Source organism: Nerophis ophidion, linkage group LG18, assembly GCF_033978795.1.
Source record: "Nerophis ophidion isolate RoL-2023_Sa linkage group LG18, RoL_Noph_v1.0, whole genome shotgun sequence".
Lineage (NCBI taxonomy): Eukaryota > Metazoa > Chordata > Actinopteri > Syngnathiformes > Syngnathidae > Nerophis > Nerophis ophidion.
Window position 1 is genome coordinate 36,654,877 of NC_084628.1, and position 27,452 is coordinate 36,682,328.

Consider the following 27,452-nt stretch of genomic DNA (forward strand, 5'->3'; position numbering starts at 1 on the left):
TCCTAAAATCATTTTTGAGGTTGTATTTTTTTCTCTAAAATTGTCTTTCTGAAAGTTATAAGAAGCAAAGTAAAAAAATACATGAATTTATTTAGACAAGTGAAGACCAAGTCTTTAAAATATTTTCTTGGATTTTCAAATTCTATTTGAGTTTTGTCTCTCTTAGAATTAAAAATGTCGAGCAAAGCGAGACCAGCTTGCTAGTAAATAAATAACATTTAAAAAATAGAGGCAGCTCACTGGTAAGTGCTGCTATTTGAGCTATTTTTAGAACAGGCCAGCGGGCGACTCATCTGGTCCTTACGGGCACCGCGTTGGAGACTCCTGCTGTAGTGTAATGCCCGCAGCTAAAAGTTACTGCGTGAGAACGTATACTGGAATACTACCCACGATATAGTAGGGCTGGGCGATATATCGCAGGTTTGTCTGTGCGATATAGAAAATGACAATATCGTGATATTTGAGTATACGTTCTCACGCAGTTGCTTTTAGCTGCGGGCATTACACTACAGGCTTTTTTCCACTCTTTCTTGTCTCCCTTTCTTACAGAGACTAGCACACCTTCTTACATACGTCACATACGTATACGCCCTCGCGGAACAGAGAGGTAGCATCATGGGTAACGTTAGCTGTGATCTAGCGGGGCCGTGCGAATCTTGTAACAAATGAAGGAAGAATTAATTCCCAAGAAAACAGCAGGGTTTCCATCGTCTGGCGGGGGTTTAGCTTCAAGCGGGAATACGTCGAGTAGACAACTTTAATTTGTAAAGTGTGGGGCACAAGCGTTGCTACCAAAAGTAGCATTACTGCTAATGTGTAGCATCATTTAAAAAGTAACCTGCTAGAGAATGAAGAGTGCTTACTCTGCAGGTCAACATCTCCATTCGGTGCCACATGCCCACACCATCAAAATACCGAGGCAAACATTTCCAGATCAACACCGAAAGGAAAAAATTAGTCAACAACAAATGGAGATAACGTTGGCAGGAACCTACCACATAGTGAAGTACGAACACTATTGGATTTCCTATTATGCAGCTCATTTTTATTTGACATTTATTGAAATATCTTGTGTGACATGCACAAAAGTGCACTTTATTTGTTTCAAACTATTGTTGTGGTGTTCTGTACTAAAAGTGCACTTTAATTTAGTGTTGTTTTGATATGTCATCTTAGTGACATCATGCACAAAAGTGCACTCATAGCTTGTTTTAAAATGTCTCTGACAATCTTTGCACTTTCTAATTTGGAAATGACATGAATGTTTGTGCCACTGCTTAATAAATACAGTTTTAGTTGTGATTTCCCTCTCTCCATGAAAGTTTAAAAGTAGCATACAAACCCCGTTTCCATATGAGTTGGGAAATTGTGTTAGATGTAAATATAAACAGAATACAATGATTTGCAAATTATTTTCAACCCATATTCAGTTGAATATGCTACAAAGACAACATATTTGATGTTCAAACTGATAAACATTTTTTTGTTGTTGCAAATAATCATTACTTTAGAATTTGATGTCAGCGACACGTGACAAAGAAGTTGGGAAAGGTGGCAATAAATACTGATAAAGTTGAGGAATGCTCATCAAATACTTATTCGGAACATCCCACAGGTGTGCAGGCTAATTGGGAACAGTTGGGTGCCATGATTGGGTATAAAAGCAGCTTCCATGAAATGCAAAGTAATTCACAAACAAGGATGGGGCGAGGGTCACCAATTTGTAAGCAAATTGTCGAACAGTTCTAGAACAACATTTCTCAACGAGCTATTGCAAGGAATTTAGGGATTTTACCATCTACGGTCCGTAAAATCATCAAAAGGTAGAAATCACTACACGTAAGCGATGATATTACCGACCTTTCATCCCTCAGGTGGTACTGCATCAAAAACCCACATCAGTGTGTAAAGCAGGGAAGCGTAAAATACGACAGCGGAGACCCCGGACTGTTGAACGACTGAAGCTCTACATAAAACAAGAATGGGAAAGAATTCCACTTTCAAAGCTTCAGCAATTAGTTTCCTCAGTTCCCAAACGTTTATTGAGTGTTGTTAAAAGAAAAGGTGATGTAACACAGTGGTGAACATGCCCTTTCCAAACTACTTTGGCACGTGTTGCAGCCATTAAATTCTAATTTAATTATTAATTGCAAAAAAAAAATAAAGTTTATGAGTTTGAACATCAAATATCTTGTCTTTGGAGTATATTCAACTGAATAAGGGTTGAAAAGGATTTGGAAATCATTGTATTACGTTTATATTTACATCTAACACCATTTCCCAACTCGTACGGAAATGGGGTTTGTATATTAATGCAGTATGAAGAAGAATGTTTTAATGTGGGCTGTATAGCTCGGTTGGTAGAGTGGCCATGCCAGCAACTTGAGGGTTGCAGGTTCGATTCTCGCTTCCGCCATCCTAGACACTGCCGTTGTGTCCTTAGGCAAGACATTTTACCCACGTGCTCCCGATGCCACCCACACTGGTTTAAATGTAACTTAGATATTGGGTTTCACTATGTAAAGCGCTTTGAGTCACTAGAGAAAAGCGCTATATAAATATAATTCATTTCACAATGTAGACACATAGAATGATCATACCGCTGTGATTATATGCATCAAGTGTTCATTCAAGGCTAAGGCAAAATATCCATATATATATATGGTGTATCGTGATTATGGCCTAAAAATATCGATAATAAAAAAAGGCCATATCGCCCAGCCCTATGATATAGTCATTTCCTACATCGCACATATCGAGTATATTCCATATACCGCCCAGCCCTAATTTCTGCCATTCAGGTGTGATTTTTGCCTCATTTCATAAAAAAAAAAAAAAAAAAAAGTCAGATTTTGAGATGAATAACTAAAGACGCGTCTGTGCTTTGAGGTGGGCGGCCAAATTAGATCTTAGCGAATGCCTTTCCACGGTTGAAGTGCACAAGAATTGAAGTCTCCGGTATTACATCATGCACAGCAGCTAGTGTCGTCACGTTGCAAGGGGCTGGCTGTGTCCTGAGGCTCTTCTCGCTGTTTATGTGAGGTGAAGCCTTTCAGTTGAAGCCGCACAGCCATGCATGCAAACAACATACCTTGCATGACCCTGTACTGTGTGTGTATGTAGGCAGCACACACACACACACACACACACACACACACACACACACACACACACACACACACACACACACACGTGCGCTACACTACCTTAAACAACCCCGGGTGCTCATCAGTAGACTGCTAATCTACCCGACTGAGTAACACCCGACTCAATAATTAATGCAACAAGGCCTTCACTGCCCGTCTTTTAACCACCAATCCGTGGAGAGGTTCTCTGCTGGCCGCCACCTCCATTCCTCCGTTTACGCTATTCTCTCCATCCGAAAAATTTTGAGGTGATAAAAATTGACTGGTCCACAGGGTCGTTGTGGATCATCACAGGGCAAATACATCACAGGCCACAGTTCAGTCCATTCGACAATGTGCATTAACTAGAAGTACAAACTCTGTTTTTATGAGTAGAGAAATTGTGTTAGATGTAAATATAAACGGAATACAATGATTTGCAAATCATTTCCAACCCATATTCAGCACTACAAAGACAAGATATTTGATGTTCTAACTCATAAACCTTATTTTTTTGCAAATAATAATTAGAATTTCATGGCTGCAACATGTGCCAAAGTAGTTGGGAAAGGGCATGTTCACCACTGTGTTACATCACCTTTTCTTTTAACACTCAATAAACGTTTGGGAACTGAGGAAACTCATTTTTGAAGCTTTGAAAGTGGAATTTTTTCCCATTCTTGTTTTATGTAGAGTTTAAGTCGTTTAACAGTCCGGGGCCTCCGCTGTCGAACTTTACACTTCAGGGACGGCGTGGTGCAGTGGGAGAGTGACCGTGCGCAACCCGAGGGTCCCTGGTTCAAATCCCACCTAGTACCAACTTGGTCACGTCCGTTGTGTCCTGAGCAAGACACTTCACCCTTGCTCCTGATGGGTGCTGGTTGGCGCCTTGCATGGCAGCTCCCTCCGTCAGTGTGTGAATGTGTGTGTGAATGGGTAGATGTGGAAGTAGTGTCAAAGCGCTTTGAGTACCTTGAAGGTAGAAAAGCGCTATACAAGTACAACCCATTTATCATTTATTTATAATGCGCCACACATTTTCGATGGGAGACAGGCCTGGACTGCAGGCGGGCCAGGAAAGTACCTGCACTCTTTTTTTAAGAAGCCACGCTGTTGTAACATTGTCTTGCTCAAATAAGCAGGGGCGTCCATGAAAAAGACGGCACTTCGGCAGCATATGTTGTTCCAAAACCTGTATGTACCTTTCAGCATTAATGGTGCCTTCACAGATGTGTAAGTTACCCATGCCTTGGGCACTAATGTACCCCCATACCATCACAGATGCTGGCTTTTGAACTTTGCGTCGATAACAGTCTGGATGGTTCGCTTCCCCTTTGGTCCGGATGACACGATGTCGAATATTTCCAAAAACTATTTGAAATGTGGATTCGTCAGACCATAGAACACTTTTACACTTTGCATCAGTCCATCTTAGATGATCTCGGGCCCAGAGAAGCCGGCGGCGTTTCTGGATGTTGTTGATAAATGTCTTTCGCTTTGCATAGTAGAGCTTTAATTTGCACTTACAGATGTAGCGACAAACTGGAGGCTGCATTCAGGCGGAAGGCGGCGTACACCCTGGACAAGTCGCCACCTCATCGCAGGTTCACCACAGATAGACAGACAACATTCACACACTACGGCCAATTTAGGGTTGCCAATCAACCTATCCCCAGGTGCATGTCTTTGGAACTGGGAGGAAGCCGGAGGGAACCCACGCAGTCACGGGGAAATCATGCAGACTCCACACAGAAAGATCCCAATCCTGGGATTGAACTCGGGACTAATCAGGACCTTTGTATTGTGAGGCACACGCACTAACCTATTTCCCACCGTGCTGCCCGGCGTTCACTCGTGTGTGTGTGTGTAAAAGTTTCATATATAATATGTGACTGGACCGGCACGCTGTTTGTATTAAGGAAAAGCGGACCTGATGACAGATTGTGGAGGACGCTGAAGGCATCGCCTTTAAGGCATGCTCCCAATATTGTTGCCCGGGTGAAAAATGGGAGAAATTCTGGAGAATGGTTGCCCCGGGAGGTTTCCGGTTGGGGCACTGAAATTCGGGAGTCTCCCGAACAAATCTGGAGGGTGTGCAAGTATGGTTCGCGCCTTACTAAGGCCATGTTTACACTAAGTCGTTAAACCCCTTAGACAAATAATTATTCAGCCTAAGCCGTGTATTTCTTGAATCTCTAGCACTCAGCTTTGTATGGACTCATTGATCGTTTACAAACTGAGTTCCGAGAGGACGTGACGCCAAAAAGACCGCGCCCACACAGGAAGTGACGTCAGAAAGAACGCACCTCAGCCGGCTCATAATAAAGCGGTTTCGTAACTCAGAGCTGACCACCGGAAATATGGAAGCGAGTCATCCAGACATGCCCGTGTTTCTCCCTCCGTCTGTACAGACTTGTGGATATCACACATGAATACATTGCGAGAAAGCGATTGCAGCTATTTGGGATACAACACTTCCCGGATGGCAAGAGAACTTTCCGGATATCCAGGTCAGCTGGGATTCTACTTACCGAAAAACTTGGTTAATTCGTCAAAGGACAGTCAAAGAGAATGTGGGCTATAGTGGATGTGATAAAAATGGTAGCGTGTGCTTTGTATTACCTGGCTGTCCAGGGAAGACTAACTACGGAAAACGGCGAATGCTTTTGGACCGGCAAAGCAGACCGTACCAGTTATTCTCCGCCATGTATGTCGAGGTCCGAAGTATATAGTCACCAAAAAGGAATGGACAATGAAGGTGAAGGCAAGAGAGTGAGGAGTGTCCTGACCAGATATCTAGATCCCGAGATTGATAGTTGTCCAATGTTCTTTATCACGTAGTTTACGTGTCTAATAAAGATTTTATTAATTCAGGTGTGATTCACTACCAAAGGGCCCCAGAGCAACACTGGATATTGTTCAGATAAGTTAAATGTAAGAACTTGCACACAAAGCAACACTGGAGGTGACTTCGCAAATGCTTATTAGGTCGCGTCCTGCCGGCGGACGCAAGGGGGGCGGGGGTCTTAAAGGGTGGCATTGCTGTCTGTTGACACGGATAAGGTTAGGTGGGATTTACCCTGGGTAACCTTAGTGTAAACGGGACCTAAGCTGAGGTCGTGTGTTGAGTGGACTGTTTTAAAGGGGAACATTATCAGCAGACCTATGTAAGCGTCAATATATACCTTGATGGTGCAGAAAAAAGACCATCTATTTTTTTAACTCCAAATGGGTGAATTTTGGCGAATTAAACGCCTTTCTGTTTATCGCGCTGGAGGCAATGACGTCAGAATGTGACGTCGCCGAGGTAACACACCCACCATTTTCATTTTCAACCCATTACAAACACCGGGTCTCAGCTCTGATATTTTCCGTTTTTTTTTACTATTTTTTTGGAACCTTGGAGACATCATGCCTCGACGGTGTGTTGTCGGAGGGTGTAACAACACTAACAGGGAGGGATTCAAGTTGCACCACTGGCCCGAAGATGCCAAAGTGTCTGCCGCCAGACCCCCATTGAATGTGCCAGAGTGTCTCCACATTTTACCGGCGATGCTAAGGCAGACATGGCACAGAGATGTATGGATAACCTGCAGATGCATTTGCAACGATAGTCAACGAATTCACAAAGGTGAGTTTTGTTGATGTTGACTGCCAGCTAATCGATGCTAACATGCTACGCTAATTGATGCTAACATGCTATTTACCGGCGGTGCTAAAGCAGACATGGCACAGAGATGTATGGATAACCTGTAGATGCATTTGCAACAATATTACGTTTCCTTCCACCCACATTTAATGCGAAAAAAACACTTACCAATCGACGGATTTAAGTTGCTCCAGTGTCAAAAGATGCGAAAGTCCTGATCGTTTGGTCCGCACATTTTACCGGCGATGCTAACGCAGCTATTCGGCCATGCTATGGCTATGAATAGCGTCAATAGCTATTCGCTCAATAGCTTCAGTTTCTTCTTCAATACTTTCATACTCCAACCATCTGTTTCAATACATGCGTAATCTGTTGAATCGCTTAAGTCGCTGAAATCCGAGTTTGAATCCGAGCTAATGTCACTATATCTTGCTGTGGTATTCCCATTGTTTGTTTACATTGGCAGCACTGTGTGACGTCACAGGGAAATGGCCAGTGTCTTCACAGAGAGCGAAAATAAGGCACTTTAAAGCTTTATTTAGGGATATTCCGAGACCGGTAAAATTTTGAAAAAAACTTCAAAAAATACAACAAGCCACTGGGAACTGATTTTTTTTGTATTTAACTAGGGATGCACTGAAATGAAAATTTGTGGCCGAAGCCGAATAAAACTTAAACGCTTGGCCGAAGGCCGAATACCGAATAATGAATGCAGTTTTTCACAATTTTTTTTAAATTTCATAAATAGCCTAGAATAAATATTTAGACAAGATTGCATATCAAAATAACACTAAATTAAAAGGCACTTTTTGTACAGAACACCACTACAATAGTTTAAAACAAACAAAGTGCACTTTTGTGCATGATGTCACTAAGATGACATATCAAAACAACACTAAATTAAAGTGCACTTTTTGTACAGAACACCACTACAATAGTTTAAAACAAATAAGGTGCACTTTTGTGCATGATGTCACTAAGATTACATATCAAAACAACACTAAATTAAAGGGCACTTTTTGTACAGAACACCACTACAATAGTTAAAAACAAATAAGGTGCACTTTTGTGCATGATGTCACTAAGATTACATATCAAAATAACACTAAATTAAAGGGCACTTTTTGTACAGAACACCACTACAATAGTTTAAAACAAAGTGCACTTTTGTGCATGATGTCACTAAGACGACATATCAAAACAAAACTAAATTAAAGTGCACTTTTTGTACAGAACACCACTACAATAGTTTAAAACAAACAGAGTGCACTTTTGTGCATGATGTCACTAAGATGACATATCAAAATAACACTAAATTAAAGGGCACTTTTTGTACAGAACACCACTACAATAGTTAAAAAAAATAAAGTGAACTTTTGTGCATGATGTCACTAAGATTATATATCAAAATAACACCAAATTAAAGGGCACTTTTTGTACAGAATACCACTACAATAGTTTAAAACAAACAAAGTGAACTTTTGTGCATGATTTTTTTTATTGAATATTGACATTTTTTTAATATTCCAGTAGCGTTTGCTTTTCAAAAAAAGCACAAAGTTTTTCATTTATATTAGGCCTTCAAACAAAACATGCATTCCAAAAAAAAATAATAAAGTGCATTAAAGTGGATAAACCCACAACAAATGAATTATTGTCCTTTTGGCCAAAGTCTGCTTAGCCACAGTAGATATGCTAATAATGTAAACAGAAGGCTCAAGTAAATCTCAATTAAGTGTGTTCTTGTAACCTCTTACACTTATACAGGTAGCCTACACAACAGGCTAATAATGTAAACAGAGGCCCCACTAAATCTCAATAAGTGTGTGCTTGTAACCTCATACACTTATACAGGTACACAACATATCCCAACTTCACCGCGTCACTGCACGTTGGTTGATTGCGCCACCGCGTCAAAAAATTGCGTCACACGCCACTATTCGGCCTTGTTCTTAACTCATTCCACCGAAGGCCGAATGTGGCTTTTTTTGCCATATTCGGTTACCGATTAATTGGTGCATCCCTATTTTTAACCCTTTTGAAATTGTGATAATGTTCCCCTTTAATGAAGGCCAGGGCAGATGATGTGTGGACACGGAGCCAGCACTCATTTGGCCTGAGCCTCCGAGACAAGGTGGCAACGTGGTTAGGCAGCCCGGTTCCAAGCATGTACAGTCCATTTGGCCGCAGATATAATCTGGTCTCGTCTTTTCCCCCCCAAAAAAAACGAGGAGCCCCAGAGCCTTTTTGAGTCGCGCCGGTGGAACAAACGCCTTTGTTGTGAGAGCAATTCGGAGACAGATCCATTCTTTTATTTTGGGCTCTGACAAGTAGGTCAGGAGACTATGACAGTGCTGTGTTGAGGAGTAAACAGCAGCACATGATGTTGTTTTCCTCTCACTGCTGGCACCGAACACTCGCAGCAATCCTTTCCACCCCCGGGAAGTCCTCACATAGTCCCTCGCCCCCTCCCCTCCGTCCCTTTCCCACAGTCCACTCCCACCCCTCGCTCTTTGATCGCAGCATACCCTCGGCCGTTCACCCCTGACATATCAAAAACGGCAAGAAGACCTGTGAAGATTGTAACTGCTCGCCCGTGCGGTGTTGCCACACAGCTCCAACGTAAGGTCTCCCCGTGGTCATATTCTCTCGCAGAGGAGGTGGGCAGCAGCTGCCGAGCCCTGACGAGTGTTAATCTACCAAAACCAAACTCATTTGGCCACACGGCAAATTGAAGTCTGCACCGTTTTGTACCGAGCACTGATGGCCCACCGCCTGTTTTAGCACAGGTGAAATGTCTTTCAGGTAACCTGGACCCATCGGATTAGATTACTTAAAACTCGAGTCAAAACAGGGAAGAGGTCATGCCGAGATCATGACAAAATGAGAGAGTAATGCCCTCCTGTACTCTGCTCTTGATAGCCGGCCAAGCTTGTAACCGAGCTGTGGATGTTTACACATCAGCGAGGGTGACGACGGTAGAAACTTCTGGGCAACACCGACCCCCCCCCCCCCCCCCCCCCCCCCACCCCCCCTACCCTGTTTACATCAACTATTCATACTGTGTGTGCCACCTGGAGTTACAGTTACATGCCAGACGGTTATCACCTTTCTCCGACTGTGGCAACAACATGTGTGGGTAGACACGGTGGGACATAAGTAGGAGTGGTCTTATTCCTGATCGGCTCTGAACAGTCATTTAGTACCAATGATTGTCACACGCAAAATTTTTCTCTGCATTTGACTCATCAACCCCCTCGGAGGTGAGGGGAGCAGTGGGCAGCAGCGGTGGAATCATTTTTGGTGATTTAACCCCCCAATTCCAACCCTTGATGCTGAATGCCTAGCAGGGAGGTAATGGCTCCCATTTTTATAGTCTTTGGTATGACTCGGCCGGGATTTGAACTCAGGACCTACCGATCTCACGAACGTTCATGTCATTTCCAAAACAGAAAGTGCAAAATTGTCAAAGACATTTTAAAACAAGCTATTAGTGCACTTTTGTGAATGATGTCACTAAGATTACATATCAAAATAACACTGAATTAAAGTGCACTTTTTGTACAGAACACCACTACAATAGTTTAAAACAAAGTGCACTTTTGTGCATGATGTCACTAAGATGACATCAAAACAACACTAAATTAAAAGGCACTTTTTGTACAGAACACCACTACAATAGTTTAAAACAAACAAAGTGCACTTTTGTGCATGATGTCACTAAGATTACATATCAAAATAACACTAAATTAAAGGGCACTTTTTGTACAGAACACCACTACAATAGATTAAAAAAAATAAAGTGAACTTTTGTGCATGATGTCACTAAGATTACAAATCAAAATAACACTAAATTAAAGGGCACTTTTTGTACAGAACACCACTACAATAGTGTAAAACGAACAAAGTGCACTTTTGTGCAAGATGTCACTAAGATGACATATCAAAATAACACTAAATTAAAGGGCACTTTTTGTACAGAACACCACTACAACAGTTTAAAACAAACAAAGTGCACTTTTGTGCATGATGTCACTAAGATGACATATCAAAACAACACTAAATTAAAGTGCACTTTTTGTACAGAACACCACTACAATAGTTTGAAACAAACAAGGTGCACTTTTGTGCATGATGTCACTAAGATTACATATCACAACAACACTAAATTAAAGGGCACTTTTTGTACAGAACACCACTAAAATAGTTTAAAACAAAGTGCACTTTTGTGCATGATGTCACTAATATGACATATCAAAATAACACTAAATTAAACGGCACTTTTTGTACAGAACACCACCACAATAGTTGAAAACAAAGTGCACTTTTGTGCATGATGTCACTAAGATGACACATCAAAACAACACTAAATTAAAGTGAACTTTTTGTACAGAACACCACTACAATAGATTAAAAAAATAAAGTGAACTTCTGTGCATGATGTCACTAAGATGACATATCAAAATAACACTAAATTAAAGGGCACTTTTAAAAAAGGCTTAAAAACCCTTCTTTTTAAAAAAGCCTTTTATTTTAGATCTATGAGTACTCCTTACTTTTTACCTGCACGCTGCCTGCCGCTGTTTCCCACATCTACAAAGCAATTCGCTACCTGCTGCCACCTACTGATATGGAAGAGTATTACACGGTTACTCTGCCGAGCTCTAGACAGCACCGACACTCAACAACAGGGGTCTCAAACTCAATTTACCTGGGGGCCACTGGATGCAGAAAATGGGTGAAGCTGGGCCGCAAGAAAAGATTTCTTAAAAATATATATCTTGAACTTTTTTATGAATTCACCTTCTTTGAATGGCTTTCCCGCCCTAGCAACATACTTGCCAACTCTTGCGATCTTTTCGGGAAACATCCACTTTCCAACGATCTCGGAAGGCGTTCATTCTCCCGGTTTTCACCTGGACTACTGTATTAAGGGCGTGCCGTGATGACGCTGCCTTAAACGTCCTCTAAAACCTGCCGTCTCGTCCGCTTTTCCACCATACAAATAGTGCACCGGCAATGTCACATATTGTATGAGGCTTCTACAGACCCACGGGGGTGACTGCAAGACATACTTGATCAACATCCATACAGGTCACACTGAGGGTGGCCATATAAACAACTTTATCACTGTTACAAATATGCGCCACACTGGGAACCAACACCAAGCAAGATTGACAAACAAATTTTGGGAAAACAATAGGGGGCGTGGTTGGGGGGTGTGGGGGTGTATATTGTAGCCCGGAAGAGTTAGGGCTTCATGGGATTCTGGGTATCTGTTCTGTTGTGTTTATGTTGTTTTACGGTGCGGATGTTCTCCCAAAATGTTTGTCATTCTTGTTTGGTGTGGGTTCACAGTGTGGCGTATATTTGTAACAGTGTTAAAGTTGTTTATACAGCCGCCCTCAGTGTGACCTGTCCGACTGTTGATCAACTATGTCTTGCAGTCGCTTACTTGGTCCACAGAATCCAAATACAACATGTGACATTGCTGGCATGCTGTTAGTACGGGTTTTAGAGAACGTTAAAGGCAGTGCCTCGTGTTTGAGACCCCTGCTCAACAACAACACATCATTTGCAGACTATAATTACTGGCTTGCAAAACATATTTTGAACCCAATCAAGTGAAATTAGATCATCTCCCACGGCACTCCAGACCGTGGTTGAAAAACACTGATCTACAGTACAAGTGCACAAGAGGGCAGCTGGTTAACTACTTTACCTGTCACTCTTTAAAGTCCTTGTCTGAATGCTTGTTTTTTTAAATGTTTACCTGAGTTTGAAGCAAAGGGGGTAATACCGTATAGCCCCCTTGGGCGAGGCGTGTTTTAAAAGTACGGCTTGCAGCGCGGCCCTTCTGTGTTACCAAGCTTCCCCTTTATTATTTGTTTTAAAGCCCGAATACCTCCATATTGCACTCCAGACACCCAGTAGAATTGCCGCTTTTTGCCATTCTTCCTCTCCACACTGTTTCTGCTTGTATGCGCTGTGTGTGTGTGTGTGTGTGTGTGTGTGTGTGTTGACACACGCCGCATGCACCTGTACGTCACTACCATTCGGGTGGACAAAAAAGAAGTACCTATCTTTTTCAAAGCCGGTATAGTAGTGTTTTTAATTCATTGGGACCGCAGTACTTTACTGGTATGTTGTACAACCCTAGTTAAAGGGGAACATTATCACCAGACCTATGTAAGCGTCAATATATACCTTGATGGTGCAGAAAAAAGACCATCTATTTTTTTAACCGATTTTCGAACTCTAAATGGGTGAATTTTGGCAAATTAAACGCCTTTCTGTTTATCGCTCTGGAGGGGATGACGTCAGAATGTGACGTCGCCGAGGTAATACAGCCGCCATTTTCATTTTCAACACATTACAAACACCGGGTCTCTGCTCTGTTATTTTCCATTTTTTCGACTATTTTTTGGAACCTTGGAGACATCATGCCTCGTCGGTGTGTTGTCGGAGGGTGTAACAACACTAACAGGGAGGGATTCAAGTTCCACCGAAGATGCGAAAGTCTGCCGCCATTGTTTGTTTACATTGGCAGCACTGTGTGACGTCACAGGGAAATGGCCAGTGTCTTCACAAAGAGCGAAAATAAGGCACTTTAAAGCTTTATTTAGGGATAATCGGAGACCGGTAAAATTTTGAAAATAACTTAAAAAAATACAACATGCCACTGGGAACGGATTTTTATTGTTTTTAACCCTTTTGAAATTGTGATAATGTTCCCCTTTAAAATTGATGCTGGGTCCAACACACGAGTGGAGTCCAGAGGGTCTAATTTATCACAAGAAAGTGTGCCAACAATGATGCGTTTGTGTATGCCAGGTTCGCTCAGCTGCAAATAAATACGTCACATGAATTTGCTGCCACCTTTATTTTGTCGCAGAGGGTTGAAAAGACAAACAAAAGGGAAGACTTCAGCTCCAGCAAATCTAATATTTCATTATGCTTGTCCTTGTTTTGTGAGTTGAATTGCCTCCAGGAGGTTTTTGTTTTTTTGGTTTGGAGATGCAGTGTGACTTTTTTATTTTATTTATGGAGATAAAAAGATGCTGTATTTAGAAAGCTTTTTGTTGTCTTTAAGAAAAGACGGATTGTACCGAACCCCAAGATTCATTTATAGCAAGGATCCTTATTAAATTTGTCCAAAGGCAAAACGTTTTTTCCCTCAGCAGACACTATGAGGGCCCGTAATATTAAAACTAATTAATTATTATAAATCAGATCTGTCAAGTGACTTCATGTGATTTCTCACACTGCAAAAACCAAGCTTGCCAACCTTGAGACCTCCGAATTCGCGAGATTGTTTCTAGGTTGGTGGGGGAGTAATTTATAGCTAGAATTCACTGAAATTCTAGTATTTCTTACATACAAACCCCATTTCCATATGGGTTGGGAAATTGCGTTAGATGTAAATATAAACGGAATACAATGATTTGCAAATCATTTTCGACCCATATTCAAAAGAATATGCTACAAAGACAAGATTTTTGATGTTCAAATTCATAAAATGTATTTTATTTTGCAAATAATAATTTCATGGCTGCAACACGTGCTATAGTAGTTGGGAAAGGGCATGTTCACCACTGTGTTACATCACCTTTTCTTTTAACAACACTCAATAAACGTTTGGGAACTGAGGACTCTAATTGTTGAAGCTTTGAAAGTGGAATTCTTTTCCATTCTTGTTTTATGTAGAGCTTCAGTCGTTCAACAGTCCGGGGTCTCCGCTGTCGTATTTTACGCTTCATAATGCGCCACACATTTTCTATGGGAGACAGGTCTGGACTGCAGGCGGGCCAAGAAAGTACCCGCACTCTTTTATTACATTGTTTTGCTGAAATAAGCAGGGGCGTCCTTGATAACGTTGCTTGGATGACAACATATGTTGCTCCAAAACCTGTATGGACCTTTCAGCATTAATGGTGCCTTCACAGATGTGTAAGTTACCCATGCCTTGGGCACTAATGCACCCCCATACCATCACAGATGCTGGCTTTTCAACTTTGCGCCTATAACAATCCGGATAGTTATTTTCCTCTTTATTCCGGAGGACACCATGTTCACAGTTTCCAAATATAATTTGAAATGTGGACTCATCATACCACAGAGAACTTTTCCACTTTGCATGATCTCGGACCCAGCGAACCCCGCGGCGTTTCTGGCTGTTGTTGATAAATGGGTTTGGCTTTGCATAGTAGAGTTTTAACTTGCACTTACAGATGTAGCGACCAACAGTAGTTACTGACAGTGGTTTTATGAAGTGTTCCTGAGACCATGTGGTGATATCTTTTACACACGGTCTGTTTTTGATGCAGTACACCCTGAGGGATCAAAAGTCCGTAATATTATTGCTTACGTGCAGTGATTTCTCCAGATTCTCTGATCTTTTTGATGATTTACGCACCGTAGATGGTAAAATCCCTAAATTCCTTGCTATAGCTCGTTGAGAAATGTTGTTCTAAAACTGTTCGACGATTTGCTTCCAAAGTGGTGACCCTCGCCCCATCCTTGTTTGTGAATTACTTAGCATTTCATGGAAGCTGTTTTTATACCCAATCATGGCACCCAACGGTTCCAATTAGCCTGCACACCTGTGGGATGTTCCATATAATTTTTGATGAGTATTTCCCAACTTTATCAGTATTTATTGCCACCTTTCCCAACTTCTTTGTCACGTGTTGTTGGCATGAAATTCTAAAGTTAATGATAATTTGCAAAAGTATTTGAAAGTGCAATGCTTTGCAGCCAATAAGTAGCAACGCCTTTGAAGGAGCATAGGTATGGGCAGCATCTGTGACAATAAATTTGCAGGAAAGGTGTGAGTTTAGGGTTGAATTGTACATCCTCGAACCATGCTGAACACCCTCTCTGATGATGCATTGCTGTGGCACGCACAAAAGGGCCTTCATCAAATGCATCAGAGCAGGGGTGTCAAACTCAAATACAGAGTGGGCCAAATTTTAAAACTGAACAAAGCCGCGGGCCAAGGTTGAACAAATTAACCTTTTAATAGGGACCCAAACAAGTTTTGCATTGAATATTAAACAAGCAAGGCTTATGTAGCTTTATAGTCACATACAAAATCGAGTTTCAAATTTTAATAATGAGTCAAAAATATCAATGGCATATCAAATAAAATGTAAATAAAAATTGGGGGAGCGGGGTTTGGTGGTAGCGGGGGTGTATATTGTAGCGTCCCGGAAGAGTTAGTGCTGCAAGGGTCTCTGAGAATTTCTTCTGTTGAATTTATGTTTGCTACGGTGCGGATGTTCTCCCGAAATGTGTTTGTCATTCTTGTTTGGTGTGGCTTCACAGTGTGGCGCATATTTGTAGAAGTGTTAAAGTTGTTTATAAGGCCACCTTCATTGTGACCCTTATGGCTGTCGATCAAGTATGCCTTGCATTCACTTGTGTGTGTTAAAGCAGCATATATTATGCGACTGGACCGGAAAGAAAAAGCGGACGTGATGACAGGCTTGTAGAGGATGCTAAAGGCGTTGCCTTCAAGGCACGCCCTCAGTATTGTTGTCCGGGTGGAAATAGGGAGAAATTCGGAAGAATGGTTGCCCTGGGAGATTTTCGAGAGGGGCACTGAACTTTGGGAGTCTTTGGCAAGTACGAGTATCAGCGGTGAATGCGGTGTTACAGAGGCATCGCCGCTGTATAATACCGGCGGGCCAGCTCTAATCTTAATTTGATATTACTTCAAGGGCCAAATGAAATTACACGGCGGGCCTGATTTGGCCCGCGGGCCAGAGTTTGACGTCCCATGCATCAGAGTCTGGAATCTTCCATCTCTCCTTATACCCCTTCCCCTTCGAGCTGTCCTGAAATTCTTGTTTCCAATAATTTTGGAACTTGCAAGCGTACTTCTTCTTACTTGTCGTCGCCGTGACTGTCTCTTTTTCGTTCTTCTGCTTCGTCTCTGTTATGTTTTTGGACATTACTACTTGCCGTAATTTTGAAGCAATGCATGATGGGATTCCGGATGTTGTGTGTCAGTGTATTAACGAGCCGGCTGGAATAAACACACACTGAGAAATAGCTCCGTGCCTGCCTACTTTATGGGTTATAGATAAACAAATATAATCGTCTTTTTGTGTGCAGTTGTGCATTCTCCAAAATACTGTAGATGTTATAACTTGACTGGGCTGGCACGTTGTTTATATTGAGGGAAATCAGACGTGACGACAGGCTGTCCTCATTCAGGTCCGCCTGGAAATTGGGAGACATTCGAGAGAATAGTTCTCTTTGGTGTAGGGATGCAGAAACCGAAGCCGAATAAAATTTAAACGCTTGGCCGAAGGCCGAATACCGAATAATGAATGCAGTTTTTCACAATTTTTTTAATATTGCATAAATAGCCTAGAATAAATATTTAGACATGTTTTTCAAATAAAGTAATTTTTTTATTGAATATTGACATTTTTTTAATATTCCAGTAGCCTTTGTTTTTCATTTATATTAGGCCTTCAAACAAAACATGCATTCCGAAAAAAAAAAAAGTGCATAAAAGTGGATAAACCCACAACAAATGAATTATTGTCCTTTTGGCAAAAGTCTGCTTAGCCACAGAAGATATGCTAATAATGTAAATAGAAGGCTCAAGTAAATCTCAATAAGTGTGTGCTTGTAACCTCATACACTTATACAGGTAGCCTACACAACAGGCTAATAATGTAAACAGAGGCCCCACTAAATCTCAATAAGTGTGTGCTTGTAACCTCATACACTTATACAGGTACACAACATATCCCAACGTCACCGCGTCACTGCACGTTGGTTGATTGCGTCATCGCGTCAAAAAATTGCGTCACACGCCACTATTCGGCCTTGTTTTTAACTCATTCCACCGAAGGCTGAATGTGGCTTTTTTTGCCATATTCGGCCGAATATATTCGGTTACCGATTAATCGGTGCATCCCTACTTCCCGGAAAATTCGGGAGGGTTGGCAAGTGTGTAAAAAGGGAAATCTAAGTAAGATGATATATCTCAAATAAGGGTGATATTTGCTTATTTTCTGTCTGATAAGTTAAATCTTCTCACTAAGCAGATTTTATGTTAGTGTTTTACATGTTTTAAGGGTTTTGGTCCCATTTAAGGGCAACTTAAATGTAAATGCTGAATGACTATATTTCTTTTTGTATTACAAAATTATTAGAAAAGGTAACTTAATAGAATGTAAAAATGTTTATGTTGGGCATATAAGCTTTTTTGCTTCTGCCTGTTTCAGTCATGTTATTCATTTTTGAATCGTGATCCATGTTTGAATATGTTTTTGTTAGACTGAAAATAAACTGAAACTGAACTGATAAAAATGATCTCAGTAAGATATTACAGCTTGTTGCTGAGATCTTATGACCTATATTGAGTAAAACATGCTTGAAAATAGAATATCAAGTGTTGCAAAGCTGTGTCATCAACACAAGTATAAAACTACTTTTTTAAAGTAATAATTTCTTATTTCAAGCATGTAAAAAAAAAATCAGGACTTTGACACACTTGTCTCATAATTAAAACAGATGACAGCCCAATGGACTTTGCCGTTTTATTTTCAATGAAAAAATAGAAAATCTGTACTCAGATAGTAGTACACTTATTAGTGAGAATATACTTTATTTTAAGGAACTTTTGGGTTCGTTGAGGTTGCTTGTTTTGGAAAGTCTTGACAATCCAAATCTTCTTATTCCATTGGCAGATAATTTTGCTTAGTTCAAATAAAATACCCCTCATTTTTGTACAGCATTCTGTTTTTGTTCACTTATTAGCCAGTTCAGCGTTCCCTTTTCTTAGCGGCACCTTTTGTTTATTTTTGCTTTAAGCATTAGATAACTTTTTACCTCCACACTGCCTCCCGTTTTGTCATTCTTGTTTGGTGTGGGTTCACGGTGTGATGCATATTTGTAATAGTGTCAAAGTTGTTTATACGGCCACCCTCAGTGTCGAACGCTCTCCCTGACCACCTGAGGGCACCACAGACTCTTAAGGCGTTTTAAAAAAGGCTTAAAAATCATTATTTTTAAAAATAAGCCTTTTTTTTCTTAGATCTATGCGTACTACTTACTTTTTACCTGCACACTGTTTGCCGCTGTTTCCCACATCTACAAAGGAATTTGCTACCGGCTGCCACCTACTGATATGGAGGAGTATTACACGGGTACTCTGCCGAGCTCAATAACAACACATCATTTGCAGACTCTAATTACTGGTTTGCAAAAAATATTTTAACCCAAATAGGTGAAATTGGACAATCTCCCACGGCACACCAGACCGTATCTCACGGCCCACTAGTGTGCCGCGGCACAGTGGTTTAAAAACACTGGCATAGACGACACAAAAAGACGCTTGGTCCCCTCCCACCCCTTTCCTTCGAGAGGATTATAAAACATTCTTCGTCTAAATGGGAATATATGAACATCCTAGCAGTCTGCTTCCTAATGACAGCAGACATTGTACAGTAAGTGATGTTTAATTATGTTTGTTGGCTCTCATGAAGTCTGCAGTGAGTAATGAGTGATAGAGAAAAAAAAAGCAATCCTGATACTTTTTTAAATTAATGCGCCGCGTATGCTTAAAATAAACAAAATGCCTAAATATTAAATGCTATTCTAATTGTGCCTGTTACTACATTACATATTAGCTGACAGCATGTATATAACATCTCAATGGAGGTGTTTGGATGTTTTTTTTAGGGGTTTTAGAGGCAGAATTGTGCTGCTCCCATAGGCTTCATTGTAACCAAACTTTTGATCGCATTAATTTAATATTTAGAATGCAAAATAACAAAATGAAAGCCAAATATTTTAAAATGCTATTTTAAAATGTTGTTACTTAGATTATGTTCCCAATAATAAAGTGTTGACAAAAACGTATAACTTTATCTTGAATTAAAAAACAAAACAAACAAAAAAAAACAACTATTTTTCACTAAAGAAGGGTTCGGTGAATGTGTGTATGAAACTGTTGGGGTTCGGTACCTCCAACAAGGTTAAGAACCACTGGCTTAAGAGTAGTCCGTGTACAGCTTGACATCAAGTCAGTAAGGCAGGGGTAGGGAACCTATGGCTCTAGAGCCAGATGTGGCTCTTTTGATGACTGCATCTGGCTCTCTGATAAATCTTAGCTGACATTGCTTAACACGATAAGTAATGAATAATTCCGCTGGTAATCACAGGGTTAAAAATAAGGTTCACATTTTAAAACATTCTCATGCATTTTAATCCAACCGTCCGTTTTCTATCGCACCTCTCCAAGATGTCGCATTAATGGTAAGAAGAATTATATTTATTATTGGTTAACTATAGAATAACAATGTTATTAAAAAGAATAAGAAACTTATTACCGGTATACTCTAAAAATGTTGGTCTTACTTAAAAATGCACGCATTGAGTTGTAACGTATTTCCTTGAATTGCCGCCGGGGCGCTAATCAATTTATAACCTCTTCTCACTCCGGCGTTTACCAAAGGCATGCGGTAAATTTAGGCCTGCACTTATAAATTTGAGTGTGATGTAAGGATACCATCATGAAAAGCACATTTAATAAAACAAAAACATTATTATGGTCTTACTTTTACTTATAAATGAAGTCCACGCGCAGTCCCTTCTGATCAAAAGCATCGCTAACTTGTTTATAGAAGTCTTCCTTATCTTTCTTCAGTTTTGAAAGTCTTTCTGTCTCGATGGAGATCTCCCTTTATTACCTCCTGCTTCGATTGAAAGTCCAGTTTAGAAAACTGTTTTATTTTAGATATGTAATCCTCCATGTTAAAAGTGCAAGTGAGAGGAAAAAATAAACAATCACTGCTCACTCTTGCTGCTTGTTGTCACTTCTTCTGCAGCCAAGTAGTCGCAAGAAGGATCACTAGCGCCCTCTACCACCAGGAGGCGGGAGTCATTTAATGACTTATATTTGACACACGCAGCTACGGTATATTAATAAAACATAGCTGCTTATTGTTCTTTTTAGCATATTCAATAGCTTGGACCTTAAATCCTACTGAATAGCTCTTAATCTTCTTCCCTTTATGCGATTTCAAATGATTGACATCAGCCTCCTCCATTTTGAAAATCAATTTATAACCTCTTCTCACTCCGGCGTTTACCAACGGCATGCGGTAAATTTAGGCCTGCACTTATAAATTTGAGTGTGATGTAAGGATACCATCATGAAAAGCACATTTAATAAAACAAAAACGTTACTATGGTCTTACCTTTACTTATAAATGAAGTCCACGCGCAGCTCCTTCTGATCAAAAGCATCAATAACTTGTTTATAGAAGTCTTCCTTATCTTTCTTCAGTTTTGAAAGTCTTTCTGTCTCGATGGAGATCTCCCTTTATTAAGAAGGATTACTAGCGCCCTCTACCACCAGGAGGCAGGAGTCATTTAATGACTTATATTTGACACACGCAGCTACGGTATATTAATAAAACATAGCTGCTTACTGTTCTTTTTAGCATATTCAATAGCTTGGACCTTAAATCCTACTGAATAGCTCTTAATCTTCTTCCCTTTATGCGATTTCAAATCATTGACATCAGCCTCCTCCATTTTGAAAATGATGACTGATGAAGTGTCACTCGTGACTTGACGAGTTTGACCCGGCGGAAATTCTAGGCATATGCAAATTATTTGGCGATACGAGTTAGACCCGGCGGAAATTCTAGACACGCGCTAATAAAAATAATATTTTGCGAAACGAGTTTGACCCGGCAGTAATTCTAGGCAGGCACATACTATATACCCGACAGCAATTCGAGAAATTACGGTATTCAGTGTTAAAAAAATATAATATGGCTCTCACGGAAATACATTTTGAAATATTTGGCTTTCATGGCTCTCTCAGCCAAAAAGGTTCCCGACCCCTGCAGTAAGGTTAATCGCCATAATTGATTGCAAAAGTTGCATATGATGCTTGTCAACAGGAGATGTGTGCATGCAACGGTGGTGCCAGTGTTGTGTTGTGTGAAGGAAGCACGTGGTGGGTCTGGATACTAAAGGCCAAGCAGGGGGATATGTGAGAGGGCCTCCCACCTCCCTCTAGATAAATTATGGAGAAGCATGCCAGGGACAGTTTAACCCAGCCAGCATGACAAGCCACTTTCAAACCCCACGTCCCAAAGTTGTGAGGTAACGTGTGTGTGTGTGTGTGTGTGTGTGTTGGGAATGCTTACTTAACGGGGACATCGCTCTGTTTACACCAGGGGTCGGGAACCTTTTTGGCCGAGAGAGCCAAATTTTTCAAAATGTATTTCCGTAAGAGCCATATAACATTTTTTCAACACTGAATACAACTAAATTTGTGCATTTTTAAGTATGACCAACATTTGTAGAGTATAATAAGTCTCTTATTCTTTTTAACAACATCGGGACGGCGTGGCGCATTGGGAGAGTGGCCGTGCGCAACCCGAGGGTCCCTGGTTCAATCCCCACCTAATACCAACCTCGTCATGTCCGTTGTGTCCTGAGCAAGACACTTCACCCTTGCTCCTGATGGGTGCTGGTTAGCGCCTTGCATGGCAGCTCCCTCCATCAGTGTGTGAATGTGTGTGTGTGAATGGGTAAATGTGGAAGTAGTGTCAAAGCGCTTCGAGTACCTTGAAGGTAGAAAAGCGCTATACAAGTACAACCCATTTATTTATCATTTAATCTAAAAGTTAACCAATAATAAATATAATACTTAGGGATGCACCGATTAATCTGTAACCGAATATATTCGGCCGAATATGGCAAAAAAAGCCACATTCGGCCTTCGAGTTAAAAACAAGGCCGAATAGTGGCGTGTGACGCAATTTTTTGACGCGGTGACGCAATCAACCAACGTGCAGTGACGCGGTGACGTTGGGATATGTTGTGTACCTGTATAAGTGTATGAGGTTACAAGCACACACTTATTGAGATTTAGTGGGGCCTCTGTTTACATTATTAGCCTGTTGTGTAGGCTACCTGTATAAGTGTAAGAGGTTACAAGCACACACTTATTGAGATTTACTTGAGCCTTCTGTTTACATTATTAGCATATCTACTGTGGCTAAGCAGACTTTTGCCAAAAGGACAATAATTCATTTGTTGTGGGTTTATCCACTTTAATGCACTTTATTTTTTTTTGGAATGCATGTTTTGTTTGAAGGCCTAATATGAATGAAAAACGTTGTGCTTTTTTTTGAAAAGCAAAGGCTACTGGAATATTTAAAAAATGTCAATATTCAAAAAAAAATTACTTTATTTGAAAAACATGTCTAAATATTTATTCTAGGCTATTTGTGCAATATTAAAAAAATTGTGAAAAACTGCATTCATTATTCGGTATTCGGCCTTCGGCCAAGCGTTTAAATTTTATTCGGCTTCGGCTTTGGCCACAAATTTTCATTTCGGTGCATCCCTAATAATACTTCTTACCATTAATGCGGCATCTTGAACAGGTGCGGTAGAAAACGGATGGTTGGATTAAAATGCATGAGAATGTTTTATAATTTGAACGTTATTTCTGAAACTGTGATTACCAGCGGAATTATTCATTACTTATCGTGTTAAGCAATGTCAGCTAAGATTTATCTGAGAGCCATATGCAGTCATCTGGCTCTAGAGCCATAGGTTCCCTACCCCTGGTTTAAGCATTAGACACATTTTTACCAGCACCCTGCCTCCCGCTGTTTCCCACATCTACAAAGCAATTAGCTACCGACTGCAACCTACTGATATGGAAGAGTATTACACGGTTACTCGGCTTAGCTCGGTTAGGAGAGTGGCCGTGCTAGCAACCTGAGGGTTCCAGGTTCGATTCCCGTTTCCGCCATCCTAGTCACTGCCGTTGTGTCCTTGGGCAAGACACTTTACACACCTGCCCCCAGTGCCACCCACACTGGTTTAAATGTGACTTAGATATTGGGTGTCACTTTGTAAAGCGCTTTGAGTCACTAGAGAAAAGCTCTATGTAAATATAATTATCTGAGAGCCACATGTAGTCATCAAAAGAGCCACATCTGGCTCTAGAGCCATAGGTTCCCTACCCCTGGTTTACACAGTCACCTTTAGGGGACTTCTGACGGTATGGGGACACAAAAAAACCAGGTCCCTTAAAGCAGTGGTTCTCAAATAGGGGTACGCAGGCCCCTGGGGGTACTTGAAGGCATGCCAAGGGGTACATGAGATTGCATTTAAATATTCTAAAAATAGCAACTACTAAAAAATCCTTTATACTTCAACAAAATATGAATGTAAGTTCATAAACTGTGAATAGAAATGCAACAATGCAATATTCAGTGTTGACAGCTAGATTTTTTGTGGACATGTTCTATAAATATTGATGTTAAAGATTTCTTTTTTTGTGAAGAAATGTTTAGAATGAAGTTGATGAATCCAGATGGATCTCTATTACAATCCCAAAGAGGGCACATGTGTAGAAATATTTATGTTGCGATCCACTGCTCGGATCGTTCAATTTTGTAGTTTTGATTCCTTTTTGTATTGCTCTCCGTCGTTTGACTCCTTAGTTCCTGTTTAGTCTGTCACCATGGTTACATATTAGTTCCACCTGCTACTCTTGGTTCCCGCACACCTGTTTTACTAATCACCATCCTATATAAGCTAGCCTTTTCTGTTCACTCAGCTCAGGCTCCAATTTGCTAAACCGGGGCGGTTTAGCTCGGTTGGTAGAGTGGCTAGGCCAGCAACTTGAGGGTTGCAGGTTCGATTCCCGCTTCTGCCAACCTAGTCACTGCCGTTGTGTCCTTGCGCAAGACACTTTACCCACCTGCTCCCAGTGCCACCCACACTGGTTTGAATGTAACTTAGATATTGGGTGTCACTATGTAAAGCGCTTTGAGTCACTAGAGAAAAAGCGCTATATAAATATAATTCACTTCACTTCATGCAACAGTTAATGTCTTGTGTTTCATTCAATTACTCGCTAGCTCTCGCGCTGCAGTTTATTTCATTCCTAGCTTTCATGCTAGTCATTTTGTTTTCCCTTTTTGTGCCATCGTGCCAAGTTTAGTTTTTCTATTCATATTCCTAGCTTCCATGCTAGCGCCATTTGTTTGCCTTTCTATTAGCACCAGGGTTTTTGTTCTAGCCTGTTTTGAGGTTAATCAATCTTTATATCTTACCTTACGCTGTGTTTTTGCCCGACGCATCCTTGGAAGAGCAAATCCGGCATCGCTAAGCCGCACAAGCGTCACACTTAATTTTTAATTGAATCACTTGTTTATTTTTCAACAGGTTTTTAGTTACTTTTATATCTTTTTTTCCAAATAGTTCAAGAAAGACCACTACAAATGAGCAATATTTTGCCCTAAATGGAAACATTTTTAAATGATAGTCAGATCCTTTCTATATCCTCCTATATATGGTAGTTGGAGTGGCAGACAACTTCATTACTGCTAAATAACAGTTTTCAGTCATGTCACAGAAGATGCAGGATTTGCTTTAACATTTAAGTGGTGAAACTTCCTATAAGAGGACATCTGTAGTGCTGTATTCAGAGGATCATCCATCCATCCATCTTCTTCCGCTTATCCGAGGTCGGGTCGCGGGGGCAGCAGCCTAAGCAGAGAAGCCCAGACTTCTCTCTCCCTAACCACTTCGTCCAGCTCTTCCCGAGGGATCCCGGGGAGTTCCCAGGCCAGCCGGGAGATATAGTCTTCCCAACGTATCCTGGGTCTTCCCTGTGGCCTGCTATCGGTTGGACATGCCCTAAACACCTCCCGTGGGAAGCGTTCGGGTGGCATCCTGAGCAGATGCCCAAACCACCTCATCTGGCTCCTCTCCATGTGGAGGAGCAGCGGTTTTACTTTGAGCTTCTCACCCTATCTCTAAGGGAGAGACCCACCACCCGGCGGAGGAAACTCATTTACCCGTGATCTTGTCCTTTCGGTCATAACCCAAAGCTCATGACCATAGGTGAGGATGGGAACGTAGATCGACCGGTAAATTGAGAGCTTTGCCTTCCGGCTCAGCTCCTTCTTCACCACAACGGATCGATACAGCGTCCGCATTACTGAAGACGCCGCACCGATCCGCCTGTCGATCTCACCATCCACTCTTCCCTCACTCGTGAACAAGACTCCCAGGTACTTGAACTCCAACCCGGAGATGGCACTCCACCCTTTTCCGGGCGAGAACCATGGACTCGGACTTGGAGGTGCTGATTCTCATCCCAGTCGCTTCACACTAGGCTGAGGGTCATGTCATATTTAAATTTAATCTGAACTTTTTTTTTTTTTTTAAATGGTCCTCAGTAGTCCCAAACAAATGTGTTTGAATCATGCAAAATTATTTAAATTTGGTCCCCATGAACCATATTAAGTATTTTTCCCCAGGGTCCCCAGTAAGTATGAACAGCACATTACTTAATCGATCCAGAGATTGAAAGACGTGTATGAGCTAACTGGGCACAAACTGTAGAAAGGGTGGTCCCCACAAAGTATGAACAAAAACTGTGTGTGTGTGTGTGTGTGTGTGTGTGTGTGTGTGTGTGTGTGTGTGTGTGTGTGTGTGTGTGTGTGTGTGTGTGTGTGTGTGTGTGTGTGCGTGTGTGTGTAACATACCTGTGTGCGTTAGCCTGTGGGCATCCAGAGCCTCCTCTGAAGAGAAGGTCGCTCCACACTGATCACACACCAGCGCCTCTGCAGGAGCTGCGGATACATGTTTAAAACAAAAAAAAAGATGGTGTAGTCAGACAGATTTCCACCAGGGGTTATCCAGGGTTAATCCCACCAAACCTTATCCGTGTCCACACACAACAATGCCACCGTTTAAGACCCCCTCCACCGTCTGTACCGCCGGTGCACCGCGACCTAACCTCATAGTCTACTCCAGTGTTGCTTCGTGTGCAAGTTTTTAAATTTAATTTCTCTGAACAATATCCAGTGTTGTGGTATTTTAGTTAACTGGATTTCAGAGGGCTGTGGGGCCTTATAGTAGTAAATCACACCTGAGCCATCATGAATTAATCAAATATTTATTAGACATCAATCAATCTAGGGATCCAGATATCTAGTCAGGACACTCACTCTTTTGCCTTCACTCAATCATTAATCAATCAATATGTATTTATATAGCCCTGAATCACGAGTGTCTCAAAGGGCTGCACAAGCCACAGCGACATCTTCTGTTCGTATCCCACATCAGGGCAAGGAAAAACTCAACCCAATGGGACAATGAGAAACCTTGGGGAGGACCGAAGATGAGGGGACCTCCCTCTAGGGCGACCGGTGCAATGTATGTAGAGTGGATCTCACATAATAGTGTGAGAGTCCAGTCCATAGTGGATCTAACATAATAGTGAGAGTCCAGTCCATAGTGGATCTAACATAATAGTGAGAGTCCAGTCCATAGTGGATCTAACATAATAGTGAGAGTCCAGTCCATAGTGGATCTAACATAATAGTGAGAGTCCAGTCCATAGTGGATCTAACATAATAGTGAGAGTCCAGTCCATAGTGGATCTAACACAATAGTGAAAGTCCAGTCCATAGTGGATCTATCATAATAGCGAGAGTCCAGTCTATAGTGGATCTAACACAATAGTGAAAGTCCAGTCCATAGTGGATCCAACATAATAGTGAGATTTTAGTTCATAGTGGATCTAAGATAATAGTGAGAGTCCAGTCCATGGTGGACTAATATAATAGTGAGAGTCCAGTCCATAGTGGATCTAACAT

The 27,452-nt window shown here is 41.2% G+C and overlaps 1 protein-coding gene across 1 annotated transcript in view; it reads right to left on the bottom strand.

Moving 5' to 3' along the window:
* The window catches only part of zbtb16b (zinc finger and BTB domain containing 16b), a 120,658-nt gene that overhangs the window by 42,752 nt on the left and 50,454 nt on the right, over positions 1-27,452 (bottom strand). Inside the window, exon 4 of the mRNA XM_061878062.1 lies at positions 26,337-26,423. Coding sequence (XP_061734046.1) covers positions 26,337-26,423 — 87 coding nt within the window. The remainder of the gene's footprint in view (positions 1-26,336; positions 26,424-27,452) is intronic.